The sequence below is a fragment of the Erpetoichthys calabaricus genome, chromosome 11, assembly GCF_900747795.2.
Source record: "Erpetoichthys calabaricus chromosome 11, fErpCal1.3, whole genome shotgun sequence".
Taxonomy (NCBI): Eukaryota; Metazoa; Chordata; class Cladistia; order Polypteriformes; family Polypteridae; genus Erpetoichthys; species Erpetoichthys calabaricus.
The window spans coordinates 158263749-158285718 of NC_041404.2; the positions used below are offsets into that span (position 1 = coordinate 158263749).

General features: G+C 41.8%; 1 protein-coding gene across 1 annotated transcript in view; it reads left to right on the forward strand.

Annotated features, from left to right (window-relative positions):
- Positions 1–8490: 8490 nt before the first annotated feature.
- syngr3a (synaptogyrin 3a) overlaps positions 8491–21970 on the forward strand; it is a 30371-nt gene continuing 16891 nt past the window's right edge. Inside the window, exon 1 of the mRNA XM_028814436.2 lies at positions 8491–8834. Coding sequence (XP_028670269.1) covers positions 8733–8834 — 102 coding nt within the window. The 5' untranslated portion in view covers positions 8491–8732. The remainder of the gene's footprint in view (positions 8835–21970) is intronic.

A 21970-nucleotide genomic window follows, 5' to 3' on the forward strand; every position in this document is an offset into this window, starting at 1 on the left:
AACTGTTAATCAGAACAACATAATTGTATGCAGTAAATAATAGAAAAAGAATAATTATGAAATTATGTAGAGAAAAGCCAAGCAAAATGACACCTTTTATTGGCTAACTAACATAAAATTATGTAGTATATACAGTAATATTCTGTCAGTAAGCAATGTGGTATGGCAGGTGGTGAAAACCAGTCAATACATTGTGATGATGTGTTTAAACCCTTTGCACAGATTTCCGTGTATTTTGTTTTTCCTGTGCATATGTAAGATGAACTGATCAGCCATAACATTAAAATCACTGACCTGAGAAGTGAATAGCATTGATTACGTCATTACAATGGCACTTTTTAAAAGCTGGGATATGTATGGCAGCAAGAGAACATTCAGTTCTTGAAGGTGATGCGCTGAAGGCAGGAAAAATGGGCAAGCTAAAGGACCTGAGTGACTTTTCACAAATGGTGATGTCTACACAACTGGGTCAGGGCATCTCTAAAACAGCAGGCCTTGTAGGGTGTTTCTGGCACTCGGTGGTTAGTACCTACCAAAAGCAGTCCAAGGAAGAATAACTGGTGAACCAGCAACAGGGTCATGGGCACACAAGATTCATTCATGTGCATGGGGAGCGAGGGCTAGCTTGTCTGCTCCGATCCCACAGAGGAGCTACAATGGCACAAATTACTGAAAAACATAACGCTGCATGTGAGAGAAAGGTGTCGGAACACACAGTGCATCACAGCTTGCTGTGGATGGGGCTGCGTAGCTACAGACCAGTTAGAGTGTCTATGCTGAACCCTATCACCAAAGTGCCTATAGTGGGCACGAGTGTCAGAACTGGACCATGGAGCAATGGAATGGTCTGTTCTAATGAATCATACTTTCTTTTAGGTCATGTGGACAGCTGACGTGTGTGTCGTTTACCTGGGGAAGAGATGGCAGCAGGATGCACTATGGGAAGAAGGCAAGCTGGCAGAGGCAGTTTGATGCTCTGGGCAATGTTCTGCTGGGAATCCTTGGGCCTTGGCATTCATGTGGATGTAACTTTTGCATGCACCACCTACCTAAAGACTGCTGTAGACCACGTACACAACTTCACAGCAATGGCCTCTTTTGGTAAGATAATACACCCTGCTGTACTGCAGAAGTTGTTCAGGATTGGTTTCAGGAACATGACAAAATGTTTAGGTGTTGACTTGGCCTGCAAATTCCCCAGATCTCAATCCAGTTGTAATCTGTGGGATGTGCCGGAAAAACAAGTTCGATCCATGGAGGCCCCACCTTGCACCTTACAGGACTTGAAGGATCGTCTGCTATTGTGATACCAGATAACACAGGACTCCTTCGGAGGTCTTATGGAGTCCACGCCTCTATGAGTCAGAGCTGTTTTGGGAGCACGAGGGGGACCTAACAATAGGTAGGTGGTTTTAATGTTGTGGCTGATTGTTGTATATGTGGTAGGATAATTGGCAGTTCCAAATTGGGCAAGTGCCTGTGTGTGCATTAAAGTGGGCTTTGCCATAGACTGGCACAATTATACCAGTACTATCGATATAAGGTGTAGCCGACCTGTAGTCACTAATTGCATTAGATGGTGTATATATAACTGTGTATGTGTGTATATATATATATATATATAGTAAGTACAGTATATGAGATAGAAAGATAGCACTTTATTTGTCCCAAGAGGTGAATTTAGCTTTTGCAGAAGCCTAAGAAAAACAGCAAACAACACCCCCCTCGAACACACACAAGAATTACAGGAAAAGTAGAAAAACCTTCAGAATTGGCTAAAGATAAGAGATCAGTCGCAGTGAGGCATTGTAAGGGCACATTGCCATTGGAGCTCCATAATGTTTATTGACACATTTCTGCTGAATAATTTGTTGGCTGAAAGTCCTTTGTGTGTCACAAAGAGGATGTACAGCAGCATTGTTTATAATGGCACTCACTTTTGTTTTAATTCTCTCCTTTGCTACGACCTCCAGGTGTTCCAGAGTGTGTCCGATAACTGAGCCTGCACTTTTAATTAGCCTGTTGATTTGCTGGGCCTGTCTTGAAGTGATGTTTCCAGCCCAGAACACCACGGCGTAGAAAATCCCACTGGCCATCACAGTGTTATAGAAGATGTCGCTTCCCACATTAAAGGAACACAGGGCAGAGCAGGGTCTTTTTCCTTAAGAAACTTTCTTATAGAAGTCCTCTGTGTTCAGAGACCAATCCAACCTGTCATTAATGTGGACCCCCAAGTTCTTTTAGGAGTGGACCACCTCTCCATCCACTCGTTGCATTGTGACTGAACACGGAGGCTCTTTGATGTGGTGAAAGTCAATAACCAATTCCTTGTTTTTTTCAGGTGTTAAGATGCAGACAATTCTCTTGGCACCAAGAAGCAAAGGTCTCCACCTGACTCCTCTCCTCTGTCTCATCCCCCTTTATCAATACACCCCATAAGTACAGAATCATCTAAGAATTTCTGCAAGTGACACAACCTGCTGTTATATTTGTAGTCTGAGGTGAACAGAGTGAAGAGAAAATGAAACGGGTTTGCTCTTGGTGGTGTTGACCAATGTACGAGGAGGACGCATGGGATTCCAATGCAATTCCTTTAAGTCCCCTTAAGGCTTTTGTGATAGCCTTTAGAGTTGAGTATGGTCTAAAAATTTGCTGGCTTAAGTTCCTACTTTCACCAAAGCAGATCAGATACTCATGTTCTGAGGGGCAGAGTAGGTTGCAGAATTCCTTTACAGCAAGGATGTCTCTTAAAGCTGTTGCAAGGTTTATCTGGCCTTAAAAGTTGGATTTTCCAACTGTGGAATGAATTATAACCGTTGTAAGAAGACACTATATAGTGCCCGACCTGACACAGATTGGACATGGGAGGCACGTGTAAAATAAAAGAAATACTTTTTATTTTCTTCGTCTGTGGGCTATGCCTTCCTCGTACCCACAGACACAACATAGCCCCAAATAAGGCACACCACTAATCCACCACACTTTCTCTTCTCTGGCACCACCACTCTTCCCCAACAACCTTGTCCTCCTCCACCCGACTCTGGCCGCTGAGTGGTGGTCGCTTTGCCATAGCCGAGCCTTCACACCATTTTTAACACAGGTCCCGGTCCAAATGGACAGACCGGAATCCTGCTGGCTACGCCAGTGTAAAAGGCGCTCTATAGCGCCCGACCCGGCACAGACTGACACAGAGGCACTTTTATTTTTCTTCAGCTGGAGGGCACGTCTTCCCCATAATCCCTCCAGCCACAACACAGTCCCAAATAAAGCACTGAAGACCACTCCAATCCTTCCTCTGCAGCACCACCACTCCTCCCAGGCAACCTCTTCCTCCCGATTCTGGCCACTGAGTGGTGGTCACGGGCTCCTTTTATAGTTCACCCAGAAGTGCTCCAGGTGCTTGATCACCGAGTTCTGGCTGCACTTCCGGGTCTGATGTATATGCTGCCCACACGGGCTCAGGAGTCCCAAACACAGCACCCCCTGGCAGTGCCTGCGGGACCCAACAGGGCTGCACCCAACTCCAATTCCTAGGGAGCCCTGTGGGAAACTGAGGCACTGCTCCACCCCAAGGGGGCAGCCATCTAGTGTCCAGAGGGCGGTATTGCAGCGTCCAGGGCTGCTCCCCCTGAATATAGTGTGCAGGGGCATCCTGGCTGGGCATGGACGCCAGCCGGCTGCCACACCGTGAACTGAAAAGTGATGGTGCATGAGACAGCAACCACTAATGTTGAATAATGAAATAAAACAATCACGTCCCTTAGCATTCCAAGAATAATCTCAAACTAATAAGTCCAGATGGGAAGAAATTTAAGACGAATTTCAATACTGGTTATGAACCAGCACCTATACAACAATGAAAACAATAAAAACACTCTCTGTAACTCCAGAGCAGTTCAAGGTCCAAGCCAGTGCACGACTTTGTATGACTTTGAGAGTGTACTCCATTCACGTGACCAGTCAATAGAATGCTAATTATGCTGACATTTGGGACGCTCAATGAAGGTAAAAGGAAAGCTGCATCCATTTCCCATTTGCTTTCTAACAGTGGCCAGCTCGCCTCACGTGGGTTGCAAACTTTACTCCACAAAACTCTGGATTTGGAACGATGTCACCCGCATCTCATTCTCCAAACCCAGTCCTGTGTACCAACCAGTAGTTCCCAATTTCTGGAGCCCTAACTCTGTCACACTTGCTGTTGGGAGTGACGAAGATGTCAGGTCATCTACACATAAGGAAGACACAATGACTTTGAGTGACATTGAAAGGCTTTGGGGACTCAAGTGTTTTAACGTTCACAGGGATTATCCTGAAAATTGAAACTTTCTACTGGCGTTTCTCTTAAAATATCAAGCTAAAAATGTTTTGATTACCAGTTTAGGAGCCAAAACACTACATAAAGAACCTATTTTGTTTCCAGTTCTTTTTTGTTTCCTAAATAATTTGGACCAGGCACATGGTTCAAAGGAATGGAGGTGTGTTGGTGTGAGACTCGCGTACGGTAAAGCAGTATGGCGTGTGGATGTGAGCCCTGGCAGAATAGCAGATCCCAATATACAAGGAAGTAGACTCACCTAAAGTCTGATTACAAATGCTTCTCAACTAAATTATAAAAGCCACCTATCCTGGTAAGTTTTACATGATTGTTGCAAATAAGCATGCCCACTTTGTTTGCTTCCCAGTTCCTCCCTGTGTGGATAGCGCTTTGAGTACTGAGAAAAGTACTATATAAATGTAATGAATTATTATTATTATTATTATTAATAGAATAAATAGTTAATGCAGCAATTTTCACAGCATACAGTGGTGTGAAAAACTATTTGCCCCCTTCCTGATTTCTTATTCTTTTGCATGTTTGTCACACAAAATGTTTCTGATCATCAAACACATTTAACCATTAGTCAAATATAACACAAGTAAACACAAAATGCAGTTTGTAAATGGTGGTTTTTATTATTTAGGGAGAAAAAAAAAATCCAAACCTACATGGCCCTGTGTGAAAAAGTAATTGCCCCCTGAACCTAATAACTGGTTGGGCCACCCTTAGCAGCAATAACTGCAATCAAGCGTTTGCGATAACTTGCAATGAGTCTTTTACAGCGCTCTGGAGGAATTTTGGCCCACTCATCTTTGCAAAATTGTTGTAATTCAGCTTTATTTGAGGGTTTTCTAGCATGAACCGCCTTTTTAAGGTCATGCCATAGCATCTCAATTGGATTCAGGTCAGGACTTTGACTAGGCCACTCCAAAGTCTTCATTTTGTTTTTCTTCAGCCATTCAGAGGTGGATTTGCTGGTGTGTTTTGGGTCATTGTCCTGTTGCAGCACCCAAGATCGCTTCAGCTTGAGTTGACGAACAGATGGCCGGACATTCTCCTTCAGGATTTTTTGGTAGACAGTAGAATTCATGGTTCCATCTATCACAGCAAGCCTTCCAGGTCCTGAAGCAGCAAAACAACCCCAGACCATCACACTACCACCACCATATTTTACTGTTGGTATGATGTTCTTTTTCTGAAATGCTGTGTTCCTTTTACGCCAGATGTAACGGGACATTTGCCTTCCAAAAAGTTCAACTTTTGTCTCATCAGTCCACAAGGTATTTTCCCAAAAGTCTTGGCAATCATTGAGATGTTTCTTAGCAAAATTGAGACGAGCCCTAATGTTCTTTTTGCTTAACAGTGGTTTGTGTCTTGGACATCTGCCATGCAGGCCGTTTTTGCCCAGTCTCTTTCTTATGGTGGAGTTGTGAACACTGACCTTAATTGAGGCAAGTGAGGCCTGCAGTTATTTAGATGTTGTCCTGGGGTCTTTTGTGACCTCTCGGATGAGTCGTCTCTGCGCTCTTGGGGTAATTTTGGTCGGCCGGCCACTCCTGGGAAGGTTCACCACTGTTCCATGTTTTTCCCATTTGTGGATAATGGCTCTCACTGTGGTTTGCTGGAGTCCCAAAGCTTTAGAAATGGCTTTATAACCTTTACCAGACTGATAGATCTCAATTACTTCTGTTCTCATTTGTTCCTGAATTTCTTTGGATCTTGGCATGATGTCTAGCTTTTGAGGTGCTTTTGGTCTACTTCTCTGTGTCAGGCAGCTCCTATTTAAGTGATTTCTTGATTGAAACAGGTGTGGCAGTAATCAGGCCTGGGGGTGGCTACGGAAATTGAACTCAGGTGTGATACACCACAGTTAGGTTATTTTTTAACAAGGGGGCAATTACTTTTTCACACAGGGCCATGTAGGTTTGGATTTTTTTTCTCCCTAAATAATAAACACCATCATTTACAAACTGCATTTTGTGTTTACTTGTGTTATATTTGACTAATGGTTAAATGTGTTTGATGATCAGAAACATTTTGTGTGACAAACATGCAAAAGAATAAGAAATCAGGAAGGGGGCAAATAGTTTTTCACACCACTGTAAACCACATTTTTATTAATGTAAAGTACCTTCAGAAAGTATTCAGACCCCTTCACTTTTTCACATTTGCTTATGTTGCAGCCTGATGCTAAAATAATTTAATTTTTTTTCCTCATCAAGCGAAAACCAAATACCCAAGAAAGCCAAAGGGAAAACAGGACTTTTGGATGTTTTGCAAATTTACTGAAAATAAAGAAACTAGCCGATTGACAGTAAGTATTCAGACCCTTTACTTGGTGCTTTGTTGAAGCTCTCTTGGCAGGAATTACAGCCTGGGGTCTTCTTGAGTTTGAGGTGACAAACTTTGCATGAGTGGGATTTGGGGTTCCTCTGTCATTCTTCTCTGCAGGTCCTGTCAAGCTCGGTGGACAGTAACTTTCTGGTCTCTCTGGAGATGTTCGATTGGATTCAAGTCCAGACTCTGGATGGGCCATTTAAGGACGTTCTCAGAGTTGTCCCTGAGATGAGCCACTCCTGTGTTATCTTTGCTTTGTTCGTTTGGAAGGTGAACTTTCTGACAAATCTGAGCTCCAGCATGATCTGGGAACAGGTTTTCATTAAGGTTATCTCTGAGCTTTGCTCTGTTCAACTTTTCCTCTACCCTGCCTTGTCTCCCAGTCCCTACTGATGAAAAACATCCCCACATCATGATGCTGCCACCACCCTGCCTCACCTTTGGAATGGTATTATGCAGGTGAAGAGCGGTGCCTAGTCTTTTCCAAACATGACACCTAGAACTGCAGGTCAAGCAGTTCAATCTTGGTTTCATCAGACTAGAGAATCTTGTTTGTCACAGTCTGAGAGTCTTTTAGGTGCCTTTTGGCAAAGTCCAAATGGGCTTCCATGGGGCTTGCTAAAGAAGAGGCTTTTGCCCGCCACTCTGCCTTATCAGTGGAGTGTTGCAGTGATCGTCATGGTTGTCCTTTTGGAAAGTTTCTCCCAGGTTGTCTGGAACTCATCAAGAGTGACCATTGGGTTCTTGGTCACCTCTCTTACCATAACTCAGTTTGGTTGGGTAGCCAACTCTAGGTAGAACTGAGGTTATTCCAAACTTCTTCCATTGAAGAATTATAGAGACCACTGAATTTTTGTGAACCTTCAATGCTGTAGAAAATGTATTGTATCATTTCCCATACCTGTGCCTTAACACAATCCTGTCTCCGAGCTTTGCTGGCAATTCTGTCAACCTCATGGTTTGGTTTTTGCTAATCTGTGGAAATTTCGATGGACAGGTGGATGTTCTTTCTAATCAGGTGCAGTCAATTGAACTGACCACAGGTGCACTCCAAGCAAGGTATAGAAACATCTCAAAGATGATCAATAGAATGGGATGCACTAGGGCCAAATTTCAAGTATCATGCATGGGGTCTGGATGCTTGTGTCAATGTGATATTTCAGTTTTCTACTTTTAATAAATTTGCAAGCATTTCTAAAATCCTTTTCACTTCGTGATTCTGAAACACCGACTGTCGTTTGATGAGGGGAAACAATTAATGTAAACGATTTTAGTACAAGGCTGCAACGTAACAGCATGTGAGAAAAATGCAGGGGTTTGAATACTTCCCGAATGCAGGTGATGCAAATCCTTTTCCTTATAATGGCAGTCTTGGACTCTGAAAGGTTCTTTCCTGGTAACTTTGTGTCCGTCGTCTTGACTGTTTGCTGAACTGCTTTGAACCACATACATTCCCTCACCCCTTCAACGACAGGCAATCTAATATTGTCAGATGAAAACCACAAGATTGGAAGTTCAGCCTCCGCCACAAATTTACCGGGTGTCCCAGAGTAAGCCGCTTATTCTTCCAGGACGTTAACTTTTAAAATCTAACACTGTCAAAATTATGTTTTAGCTATCAACGTACTTCGAACTTTCACAAAACGTGGTAAGTGCAATCTTGTTTACATGCACCCGAATTGAATGATGGGAATATAACCGCAGAAAAGGTGCAGTAGAATAAAAGAAAGCCGCTACATTCGAACGTATTTCTTAAATCAAAGCGCGTCACTGCACGCGCGTTCATAGGCTCAGAGACTGGGGCGCGCTCGCGATAGCTACACGCGCCCCCGTCCAGACAGGGGTGTTGCTTCTTCAGTCGGCTGTCCAAAACAGGAGCGCTGCGCTGTGCTGCGCTGTTCCGAGATAGTCTGCGAGCCGACAGGAGAGGTGTGGTTCGCGACGTTCCTGCAGGGAACGCTGGAGTAGCAGCGGCAGTCGGAGGCGAGGCGAGGGGGTGTGTACACACGCCCGCCCAACCTCTTCTGTGGCACCGAGCTGGGAGCGCAGGGCGCAGTGGGGCAGATCTGCAATCAACATGGAAGCAGGAGGGTCGTTTGGAGCTGGCAGAGCCGGGGGTGCCTTCGATCCCGTCGCCTTTGTCAAGCAGCCGCAGACCATTCTACGAATACTCTCCTGGGTAAGGGTGGACCTTCCTCCTTCGCCGTTATTTTTCACCGGTCATCGCCGGTTATTGATTTGGGTTAAAAGCACATTCTGTTCTGTCTGCTCGCTAGCGGGAAGGCGTGCCGGTACCTTTGCCAGCCACCGTGTCTGGCCGTGAGAACCGTAACTGATTAGTGGACATACATTATTCAGGGATAAGGCTGGAGTGAAAGAGATCGCAGAAGGAAAGTATTCCATGCAAATATCGGGGTCCAACCCACATCAAGTCTGCAATTTTATTCTGTAAAGGTATGCCTAAAGAAGTGGCAATGAAATCCTCATAGGTGCTTGAAAGGACAAATGAGTTAGCTACAAATAATCCGTCCGTTTTCAAAACCCGTTTGTCCAGGACAGGGTCATGAAGAGGCGCTGCTTTTCCCTGTAGACAGGTACAAAGCTAGGACAAGCCCTGGACGGGATGCGGGTTCTGTTTCCATTACAAATACAAAATGCATGAACGATTATAATAAGCATCATGTTGAGATGAATTTATTGAAGCGTGCGTGAGATCTTGTGCGCTGACATCACCTGGACGTCTAGCAATATAAACCGGCAGTTCAGGTGCCGCACTTGCGCTGTTGAGGAGCCGTTTTTTCGCCACCTTCCCAGTGGAGGAATAAAATTTTAAAACTGAAGTTTAATTACGAGGGAGTATCTTTTGATCATTATTTATGAGGTATTTATTTGGTTAGGTCTCCAGTTATCACAATTTTATTTTTACGGTAGTCACTCTTTTGATCATTATAGCATCTCTGTCGCCGGCAGTGCCTCCATTTTGGCAGAGACCGTTTGCACCATATCGTCATCTCCATGGTGACTCTCCAGTCTGATGATTTCCAGTCTGTTTTTTTTTTTGTATCTGAATTAATCTGAAACGGACAATCCCAGTGTAGCCATGTTTCGGAATTCTGGTCATTCACATATGCGTTAATTTTATGTCTTATATTGTCACAATCGGCTGGTGGAGTCGTTTTGAAGCACTTCTCTATTTTAGAGGAGCACAGACCGAGCGCTTGTGGTTTTCCACCCTCTCGTTCGCTTCCTTCTCTGCAATCATTCTACTTGTATTCTCATCATCTTCTTTGTGTACTATTTAGCCAGAGTGTATGGCGTTACGTTTATTTGATGGGTGTGATACCAGCGAAGGCAATGGAGGTTTATCTTTTCGTGTTTTCGTTATCATCTACTGTCTAAATAAGTAGATAAAGACAAATAAAGACATAATTAAACAAGAGCCCAGTGCTGTTTCATTTAGCGCCGCCGTTTCACAGACCCAGCAACCTGGCCCCGAATTCCACGACTGATCATTGCCTGTGTAGAGTTTATATCTTCTCCAGATGGCTGCGTGGGTTTTCCTCCATCACAGGCTAATGTACGGATTCAAATCGGTCCCAGTGTGAGTGTATACGAATGCGGTGCTGCAGGGTAGGTGAACCGAAAGTGGACCAGTCGGGTTTGAAGATGAGATGACAGAGAATCTGAAACTACAGGCTATAATTGTAATGTATCAGTAAATGTTATGTAGCATATTTTGAAGGTATAAAAATATTGATTTTACAGAACTTGGCTGTAAAAAATCCTGAAATGTATTGTTTAAGATATACCGGTAATTTTCAGTAGAACATAAGGTAACTTTCCTTTTTTCAGAAAAGGTATTTTACTTTAATCATTTACAGTATTTTTTACCGTTAAATTTACTGACATTGTTTACAGTGTATTTGAGCAAAAGAAACGAAAGGAGTCATCAACCAACATGCTAGGTGCGGTTTCGTTATTTCTCAGAGAGCTGACGACCAAATGCGTTGTCTGTTTAGCAGCAGATAGGAATCAAACAATTGCTCTCTCTCTCTCTCTCTCTCTCTATATATATATATATATGTGTGTGTGTGTGTGTGTGTACATACAAATACTGTATATATACACACACTTTAGTTGAAAGATGCTTTTAAAAATTGTACAGATCTCCTTCTATGTTAGGATCAGGCCAGTTGTTCACAGGAAAGCACCCAAAATTTGAAAAGCATGTAAATTTGAAAAACCCATCACTTTCTTTTTACAGGAAGTCTAGGGCACTTCCTTGGGGGGTAATGGTTACAGTCACAGCTATGGGTGCAATGAAGGAATGGGAAAACCCTGTTCATCACCTGCACCCTTTAAAAAAATAGGGTTATTTGCATATGAGGTGGTTCTTTGGGCTTTTAAAAGGTTCATAACATGTGGACAAAACTGAAAGTTTCAATAGGCTACTAACAGATCAAGAACACCAGAACAAGTCTATAATTGTATGCAGCAAGTGGCCTTTTAAAATCAGAAACCCATTGGTATTTCACAAATTTGTTATTATGTATTTGTTATTTATGGAACCTGTTACAGATCTAAATAAATAAAAGACTTTTTTCTGTAACCTTCATGTGGATGGTTCTTCTGGGAACCAAAAGTGGTTTCCCTATGGTATAGCTATAAAGAACCACTTTGGAATATTTCTGACAGCGTGGACTATCAAATTAGCAGCATGGCTTTGGCCTAAGAACTTGCAAACTCCAGAAAATTTTAACTGGTGTGTACCTGTGCACATTGAGCCATTAATTGTACCAGCCTTCATTTGCCAGTCTGTATAATTCTTTTGATGGCTGGTGCTATCAGCGACTGATTTGTGTAGAGTCCCATGAAATGTTTCTTCTCTGCACATTAGTTCAATCAAAGGATGTTACTTGTTATGTATCGGGGTAGTTCTATTGCCTGCCTGATAATGTGTCCTGGGTGCAAAATTGTCTATGGAGTGTGCATGTTTTACACTGTGTCTGCTTTAGTTTTCCTTCCAGATCTCCAGAAGCCTTGCAGGTTAGATTAACTGATGGTTACAGATTGTTCCCAGTTTGATTGGTGCACAGTTCAGGAACATTTTCTGCCTTGTGCCCAGTATTGACCGTGAAATGGGATTGAGAATGTTATGTTTTGATGTATGTGAAGGCTCCTGAGTCACCTTATGGAGGTTAACCTCAAACAGCTGTATAATTCCATGAACATGGCCACCCAACTTTAAGGAAGGAGACTTGAATCTACTAGGCTTATATCCCAATTCTGACTCACTGTGTCATCATGAACTAGTTATTTAACTCACCTGCTGTCCACATCTTGAAAAAAATATATAGTGTCAAACTTGATTCATTTGGTCTAGAATTCTTCCCTTAAGTTTCTTTAACAGACACTTTCCTCTGCTGGAGAACTCATGCAACCTTGTATCTTAGTAAGATATTTTCTTCCTTAGCTGAAACTCTGAATTGTGCCTCAATGGACAAGGATATCATTTTACATCTTTAACTCCAAATCTATACTTTGGTGAGATAGTCCTTAAAGGGGCTTATAATCCTTAAGGGTGTAAATATGTATTATCTAACTGCCTTACCTTAACCTTTCTTGTTTCTATTTGTCTGTTTTATTTCATTCTGTCTGTTATTAGATGCAACTGAGAAGGCAAATTTCATGTTTTCTTGTGTAAACATGACTAAATAAAGAAACCGTAACCTTAAAGTCACGATATGATGACTTCTCTGTATAATTTTGTGATGTTATGGTGGTCAGCCTACAGTGTGGAAGGTCCATGACCTACCCCGAGTAAGTGGTGTAGGCTTTCTGAACATCCATCCATCCATTTTCCAACCCGCTGAATCCGAACACAGGGTCACGGGGGTCTGCTGGAGCCAATCCCAGCCAACACAGGGCACAAGGCAGGAACCAATCCTGGGCAGGGTGCCAACCCACCGCAGTTTCTGAACATTTATTTAAAAAAAAAAAGATAAATACTAGCCATGTATAAAGATAGTGTGTATCAAAGGCATTATATGAAAAAGTTTAACTGATACAGCATTGAGCATGACCATGCAGTGGTTTGTGCTACTGCCTCACAGCCTCACTTGTCTGGGTTCTCAACCAAGCCTGGTTGCTCTTTCTAGAGTTACACTTTCTCTCTTTGGTTCAGTGGATCTCCCGCAGACTTGCATATTAAACTACTGTAGTCTGAAAAAGAGCAGCCATGGACAGGTATACCACCCAAAAGTGGTTCCTGCCTGGCACCCAATGCCGCTATGATAGGCTCTGAACCCAGAAGCCCTACAGTGGAATATGCAGGTCAACTAAATGGATGGATGGATGATAATGTGCTCAGTATGGAAGAGCAATAGAAGCACTAAGGCACATGGCAGTCACCTGCTTCAGGCAGCTGGAGACTTAGCTTTGAATCGTTTTGTAAATCTTTTTTTGAAGGGGAATTACAAAGGCACGATGAAAGTAAATAGGAGGAAGTGGACAACGTGTCATAAATGAAATTCATTTTTTGTCCCTCAGCCATTTTATATTTTACCTATTTGACTTGCATACCTTCTGAGAGTGCTCTGAAGAAACGGGTCTTGTAAATAATAAGTGATGAACATTTGAAATTTGTCTAACCTGTCACAGAGTCTGGACTTTGCTTTGATCCACAGCTAGGGTGCCCTCTGTTTGGTGTATAAATGTTTTCCCATTAGTCATGGGGATTTCCTTTGGGGAAGTTTGTTGTCTTCCTACAACTTAAGGACTGGTAATCAGTAGCTATAACTTAGTGTGTGTATGTTGGTGGGTACCGTGTGAGGGGCCCCGTCTCACCCAGTGTTGGTTCCTGCCTTGCAACAGCGATGGACCTTGACTCAATGTGATCATATACTGGATAAAGCCACTTTAAAATGAATTTTTTCCAGTATGGGAATATATTTTAGACAAGTAACTTTTAAAAATTTCCAAAAATATCTTCTGAACTTGGGCTGCTACCTTCTCCTGCATGTTCGGCATCATCTAGCAATGCTCATGTATAGTAACAAGGCACATTTCTTTCTGTGATGTGTCATATGGATCACAGGACCACAATGTTAAATAATTTTATTTTTTCAAAACTTTTTTCTTCTTTTGCTTCATTATCTGTTTTTCTAGTGTTTTAACTTGTCATATTATTAATCTAACCTAATAACAGGTGAAGACTTCTCCTATTTTAAACAGATTAACTGACATAAAGTGTATAATCTTTGGCTCACAGCTTCAAAATTCTTGTGCTGGATGATCACGTATCCCCAAGCAAGACACGTCATGATTTATAAGGCAGAGTAGGTCTACTGACATGTACAGACTGAATATGCGTATTCAAAAATAATGTGGGTGGAAAAATAATCAAAGGTGTGGTTGAATTATTATTATCTAGTATTAGAGTCGCACCTCAAACCGTACCGCATGTAGTGAGCTGAAAATACAGAAAGAGACTCCACCTGAGTTTTTAGAATCTGTCGAAAAATTGCCCAAAACACTTTGAAGTGGCATTTGGTAGAAAAGCTAAACTAAGGAATTGCTGATTTGATTGTGGCTAAGGAGTGAGGCTCAGTGCTTAAGATCATGGCTTCAAATTTCAGAACAGATGCAGTATAGTGTGTAGTTCTATGACATATGCACAAATGTAAATGGGATTGGCATTGCTGCCAATCCTCACCCTTTGTTTTGGAGGTGGTGAGCCTTCATGTTACATTGGCTCCAAAAGTGAGTCCCTGAAACCCTTAGGTTTGCACAGATTTATTTAGAACCATTATTAGAGTCTCCATACACTACCAAGAATCCAGAGATTTTCAGGAAAGGCCCACATTTTACTTGCTGATCATGGCAGCAAGCAATGGCAACGTGTTGTATGTTGGTCAGATGTACCAGTAAGGATTTCACTGTACTCTTCTGATATGTGACACTAATTTGAAGTTCATTAGTATGTTACTGGGTGTGATGTGGTTGAGATGTTGAATGAACACAAAAATCTGACATCAAAGTCCTCTCTGAGGAAAAGTGTCATGTTACCTGCACGTAAGCATTACGTATTCGGTCAAATTAGAGGATTTGAGGACCACACCTTTATTCTGTTTATGTGAATTTTAGTTGATATGTTGGGAGCATATGAGGCCACTGCTGATTTATGATGAGCTCATATGATGTAGGAATTTTCAGGGTTTCTCCTTGTGATTTCTCACCCCTTCACTTTATTTTGTTTACATGGAGTTCCTGTTGGCAATTTGGGGGAGAAAAACAACACATTAATCTTGTATTGCATTGCTGTAGACATAATGTAACCATAAAGATGTAATATCTGGTGAAACTGGTTATTGTTGTCATTATATATGAAGAAATGGGCTGAGCAGTCAGCATGACATTAAAACTTGGATGATTTGTATAACAAAGATGTCTCGCAATTGTTTGGAGCCTGAAATTGGAAAGACGTTCCTCTTGGAATACCCCATTGGGAAGTTTGTATTTTCCATCATCCTAATTAAGCACGAAATCTTGAGATGATACCAATGATTTACTGGTCAATTTACATCTTACACGCTCTGGGTTGTAATTTAAAGGATGAAATGGTGAGTGCATGCAGGAGGAAAAGAAACGTCTGTCCAAGGCTTGCTGTTTGTGACAGGGTGAGGACCTGCTACTTCTCCAGGTTGAGATGACCAAGGGGAAGGTCCTTAGACATAGTTAGCAAAGAATTAATTTCTTGGAGGTGATGAGAAAGTACATGAATCAAAATTCTGTCCATGATCAAGAAATTGTAATTGCAATTCAGACTCAAAATTCATTAACCTGGCATTACCGATGGGTAGGACCAGGATATCCTAGTTGCCTTGCTTAACTGTTGCCACCTTGACTTTATCATAACAATCGAATTGAAAGTGAAAAAACAACAATAGTCATCATAAACTATATAATTTAAATCATTACCATAAATGTTATTTCATGGATTAAGTCATTCAATAAAAGAAATAATAATGCACTTTGGAATGTTTTTCAGCATCAAGGATGCTATAAAAATAGGAAGCAAGTCAGCAGTTCAGAGACTGACTCATTACTATCCCATGAAAGAAGAAGATAGACAGGCAGGAGGTGAGGTGTGTGTGGTTGTGGTGGATAGACAATTAGACTTACTAAACCACAGGGTTAACAGTCCAAACTCATTGCATGTCACAGAGGAAGTCACCTGACCATTCTATAAACTATTGCAATGTACATGGATGCCATAGGCTGCATTTGGCTACTAAATTAATCAGTCAGTTATCCACCTCAAGGTTGGGGCCTGAAGCGTTTCCAGGCAACATTGAACACAAGACAGAAATAAACCATGGATGAGTGGCCAGTCCATCACAGGGTACTATACCACCATACCTTTGAACTGCATTTCCTTTGTGTGGTTGGGCGCCACACTAGTTTCTGTGACATATGGCAGAGAGACCATGCCCAGCTGTGTCCTTACCTCACTGGTGGTTTTATTGCAGAACACAAATGTGCCTCATATTTCAAATTAAACATGAATAATTTGAATATAGGATGGCACAGTGGTTCACACAATATGTCTCAGAAAAAAATTCTCTGTCCCAAATATGGTAAAATCTTTTTTGTGGTAAGAGGGAAAGGAGCATATCAAGTAAGCTGATTCGTATTTTGTGTTAAATAGAGTTCAGTTAGGGCGGCACAGTGGTAGTGCTGCTGCCTCGCAGTTAGGAGACCCGGGTTCGCTTCCCAGGTCCTCCCTGTGTGGAGTTTGCATGTTCTCCCCGTGTTTGCATGGGTTTCCTCCGGATGCTCCGGTTTCCTCCCACAGTCCAAAGACATGCAGGTTAGGTGGATTGACGATTCTAAATTGGCCCTAGTGTGTGCTTGGTGTGTTTGTGTGTGTCCTGCGGTGGGTTGGCACCCTGCCTTGGATTGGTTCCTGCCTTGTGCCCTGTGTTGGCTGGGATTGGCTCCAGCAGACCCCTATGTTCGGATTCAGCGGGTTGGAAAATGGATGGATAGAGTTCAGTTATGTACTTTAATACAATCTAGTTTATCATGGCTCTGGACAGTGGCATGTTGGTCGGACATGTAATTTCACTATACTCTCTGCACATGACAGTATTATTACTACTGTTACTACTAGCCCTTCTACAATTACTACAAATTCCAAGGCACCCGCATTCATTTTCTTACCTGCTCACTGACCATGTGGGATTTGCAAATTCTTCTCATTTCTTGTGTGCTTTTCTTTTTGTACTCCAACTTTCTACCACATCTGAAAGGTATATGTGTTAATGAAGTGGATCGAAGGGAGTTAGTGTGGTTCGTTGTGGTAATCTGGCATCCCGTCTAGTATTCGTATGTTTATTGCTCTAGCGGCCACTAATCCTGTGACAAAATCAAAAAACATTGTCAAACAATGGACGAATACTAAATAAGTGAGACATCTGAATACAGCCTGCTCTCTCAGTGATAGCTAGTCAACATGTAGATGGCAGAATTGTTTATCTCATGATTCCTGGCACCTAGCGTGGCCTTGATCAACCTCCAGGTAGTTGACGCACATTCTGTTTAATTGGTGGGAGATACACTAATTAAGAAAAGCCAAGAGGCTTCAAAAGTCTGTGTCTCATGGAGCAACAGCAGAAGTGTTCATTGCCTATTGCCAGGACAGAAAATAATGCAAACATCTTGAAGACAAATGAGTGAATAGCATAGCAGGACAACAAATTTCAGTATGTCTTACCAGTAATGCTCTACATTTCTGGAACTGCAGTGGATTCTGGATATCCTTAACTACTACCTTAGTTCAAGGCTGTTCTCATTTGAGACTGCTGTCTGTTGACTGCCTAGACAGAGACAGGGTCTTTGCAAGAAACAGCTAAGTTTAACAGTCTTACCTTATTGATTTACTTATTAATTGAGGTGAAGGTTGGATGAAAATCCATTGCAGTTTAATCCCTTCAGGCAAACAACACTGGGTCAATATAAGAAAAACTTTTGCCTCAGTGTTATCTGCAGGGTTAGTCCCATAACTGCACCATAACAAGCTTGGACATTGAATGCTGTTGTATTTATCCATGCTAAATTTCTTTGTTCTTCGTCAATGTCATCTCACCATTGTCACCAATTCATGGCTGCTCCTTACTATGGACCATCCTCCACTTGAGAACAAATCCAAGTCCTTTTGTACAAACCCCAGTGTGTTGGCCTTCCATAGTTGTGATTGTAAAGGCTGAACAAAAGACTCACGGTTATTAGTAGGATGATGCTACCACTATTCTCCAACAAGCTTCCAGGAGCCCACTTTCCAGAATTTTGTATTTTGAGGGATATCTGCTACTACCACAAACTGTAACTGGGCTATGACTTAACATTGTGTCCTGTACCTAGGATGAAACCCAGAACATCTTGTGTACATTGTGGGTCTGCAAGACCACTGACAAAGTTGCATTTTTTTGGGGGGGGGGGGGGGGGGGGGTGGTTGGTTAGGGGGGTAGTGGTGGTGGCATTCATTGCTGGCATGAAGCTTAATTATGCTTCATTCTCTTATGCTAAAATTTTCAGACCTCAGCAAAATGCATCCCCCAGTTGCCACCATTTGTAACTTGTATAGAGCTCACTCTTAAAAAAATAACCTTTATTTTATACATCATCATTTTACAGAAAATGTCCAGTTCATTTTACTAGTTAAGTACATTGTACAACTGTTTATGTTTATATTTTCTCATAGATGAAGCACAGAAGACTAAATGACTTAACTCATGATCACAAAGAGGTTTGAATGTGGGAAGAGAACCAGCATTGTGTCTAGTTCCTTATCCACTAGGCTACACCACCTTCTCAGCTCTTATTGCCAGGGGTCAAAACTTGGATATTTTGCTCATAGGTCCCATTTAGATATTTGGTGACACTCACGGAAGCAAACTGCTAAGAAGAAGCAGTACCTGAGTAAAAACCATATTGTTACCTGCAGGTTGATGCCATTTGTCCACCACAACAGGATCATATGTGATAGATAGTGTATGTGCTCAGTGTGTTTATTTATTAATTACTGTGGATGCATTTATATATTGTCCTTTTAAAGACCCCTCCTCCCCTTTGCATATGACAGCAAGCTAAGAAGAGTTTGGGTTTAGGCAGCAGCTAGCAAATTGCTTGTGTTATTAATCATTAAAGCCAGCATTTTGATTCCCAGACTTCTGTTAAGCAGGCATGTTTTGTTACAGGAAGATTGGCTTCATTTGTTGAATACTAATGAATCCATACTGTTCTGATGTCTCAGAATCCTAAATGTTTACTGTATGCCTTTCATTAACCTTAAGACCTAGAACTGTTTTTTTTAGATTAAGCCAGTCTTCAAAATGAATGGATGGATTTTTCATTTGCAGGCACTTTACTCGGTAGACATATATCAGTACTTTTGCAAGTATAGTGAATCTTTAAAGCTGGATGTTGGAATGGTATTCACAAAGTTTAATAATGAAATCAATTAGTCCATATTAATTTTAGAGATTCAATAATTATGCATTGGGCTGGCGCCCTGCCCAGGGTTTGTTTCCTGCCTTGCGCCCGGTGTTGGCTGGGATTGGCTCCAGCAGACCCCCGTGACCCTGTAGTTAGGATATAGCAGGTTGGATAATGGATGGATGGATGGATGGATTCAATAATTATATTTATAGGCAACACTTTAGTTTAGGTACTACCTATATTGCATCTCTTTGACACACACTTTTATGTAACAAGACATTAACAAAGGCATCTTTTGGACTTAATGACACTTACAAAGTATCAATAGAGAGGTTATTTATTTCTGTGCAATGTGGCATACTAAAATAACTTCACTTTCAAAGGGTTGGGGGCTTAAGTGGGAGTTAATGTCTATCAATATTTCATCCTTCAGTATAAGGCTTAAGAATCCTTAATTAATGCTTAATAAGACCAAATGATGCTCTCATATCACAAGCTCTTAATATGACACACTACACAGAGACGAATAACCACTTTACCAAGGCTTTGTAAATGTTACTAAAACCAACAGAAGCTTTGTTAAAGTATGATTGCATGTGACTTAGAGATGCTTTATAGGTGGTACCTAAAGTGTTATTAAGTTATGGTTAAATGCTGTTACAAACTAATGATGACTCAGTTTTACTCTTTCTGTTTTAAAAATCTAGATGTAACAGTGATGTTTTGAAGGTGATGGCAAGTAGTGTCATACATGGGCAGACAAGAGATGATGGAAATCTACAGTACGCTGAAGGAAAGACAGTTAACCCAATATACTTTACCTTACTTTAATAAATGCTTATTAAAATTTCTAATGTTTCCAGTACACTGCACTTTGAAATATCTACACATCACCTCCTATAAAAACGTTGCCATATTGTGAAAATGATACAAGGTTTATCCCCAGCAGTGCAAGGTACACTAATCAAAAAAAGCCCCGTTTTTTCCAGCTCTTGAATGATTCTTGAATCAAACCTAACCTCAAACGATCCCCAGACCTGCAGACTTGATCCACTGTATACAGAACAATAGACTGTATATGCATATATAGGAAGAGAGTGAATGGATGGAATAAGCAGGGACATACAGTACAACATGAGACACATCTGAAGACACAAGCTTATAATTCTGTATCTGATAATAAAGCATTATGGGAAAACATTGAATTGTAGGTGCATCAGCTAGTTACTGCTACATAACTAAACCTTAACAAATGCTTTGTTTTGCTCTTAATAAAGCTTAACAAACCACCAAGGACAACACAAAAATTCAGAGGCTACTTACAGTAACACTGACATCTGTGAAGTCCCCATCACACTACACGACTTTTACTGATTTTCAGTTGTGGACTTCCATCCATCCATCCATTTTCCAACCCGCTGAATCCGAACACAGGGTCACGGGGGTCTGCTGGAGCCAATCCCAGCCAACACAGGGCACAAGGCAGGAACCAATCCCGGGCAGGGTGCCAACCCACCGCAGGACACACACAAACACACCCACACACCAAGCACACACTAGGGCCAATTGAGAATCGCCAATCCACCTAACCTGCATGTCTTTGGACTGTGGGAGGAAACCGGAGCGCCCGGAGGAAACCCACGCAGACACGGGGAGAACATGCAAACTCCACACAGGGAGGACCCGGGAAGCGAACCCAGGTCCCCAGATCTCCCAACTGCGAGGCAGCAGCGCTACCCACTGCGCCACCGTGCCGCCAGTTGTGGACTTCATTTTCATAATTGTTGTGGTGTGAAATTGGTAAATATTTTGTATGTTTTTATTTGTAACTTAGACAAAGCAATGTAATATTAGTGTTACATTATTGATAAGAACAGCAATGGTTTGATGGTTAAGAACCCCTTCCCCCTTTCAAGAATGAGTTTTTACGACAGGGTTGGGCGAAGTGCCTCAGACAAGTCTGGCAAGTGATTCTCTGCAGGACCCTCTCAGTCAACCCTCACATGGAGGCCAACTACCTAGCTCGCAATCTTCACTTTAACAAATGGTTTTGGGGGCAGGTGTGAAGGTATTCTGTGCCCCATTTGTCTGAAGTATGGCTGTTTGGAATTGGCTTGTATCAGAAGCCTTTAAGTACCATGACGCCCTATTGGCTGTAGGGGTTGGACAGAAAATCTATAAATTTGCTTGCTTTACCTCTCTCTGTTTCTCTGACCAACTGATGAAAGACCATCTCACACACCATGAACTAAAATGGACAACACAATGAAGAGCACAGCTTGGCAGCCATATTGAGACAGGCATGCGGCCTGTTCTGAAGAAAGCTGACCAAAAATGAGGACTTGACTAGAGACATTTTTAATAACTAACAAGTCTGTGTGCCGCCTGAAACTACACATCATCATTTATCACGTTGTATGGTTGCCAATATTCAAATGTACTTTGCATATTGTTATTATTTATGAATATTATCAGTAATACATTATTTAAATTGTAACTTAACTCCTGCTTGTCTTTTACTACACCTAATTGCCTGAGGTTATAAATGTAGAAGGGAAGGTGGGGAGAAGTTATATGGTACAATAATACATCATAAAGAGTGGTAAGTCTGTGAGATTTGAGGCATTCTGACAAAGGCTACACATTAATAATATAAAAGGAGAAAGTGGAGTAAACTCTACCAAGACAAAACAATAATCTTTCCAAGTCGGGTTCAATCACAGCGTGTTTCTGTGACTTTGTGTTATGTAGTCTAACATCCCCAGGGACTCCGTGAGACTGTTCTGTCACTTGCCCAGACTTTGATTTTGTGTT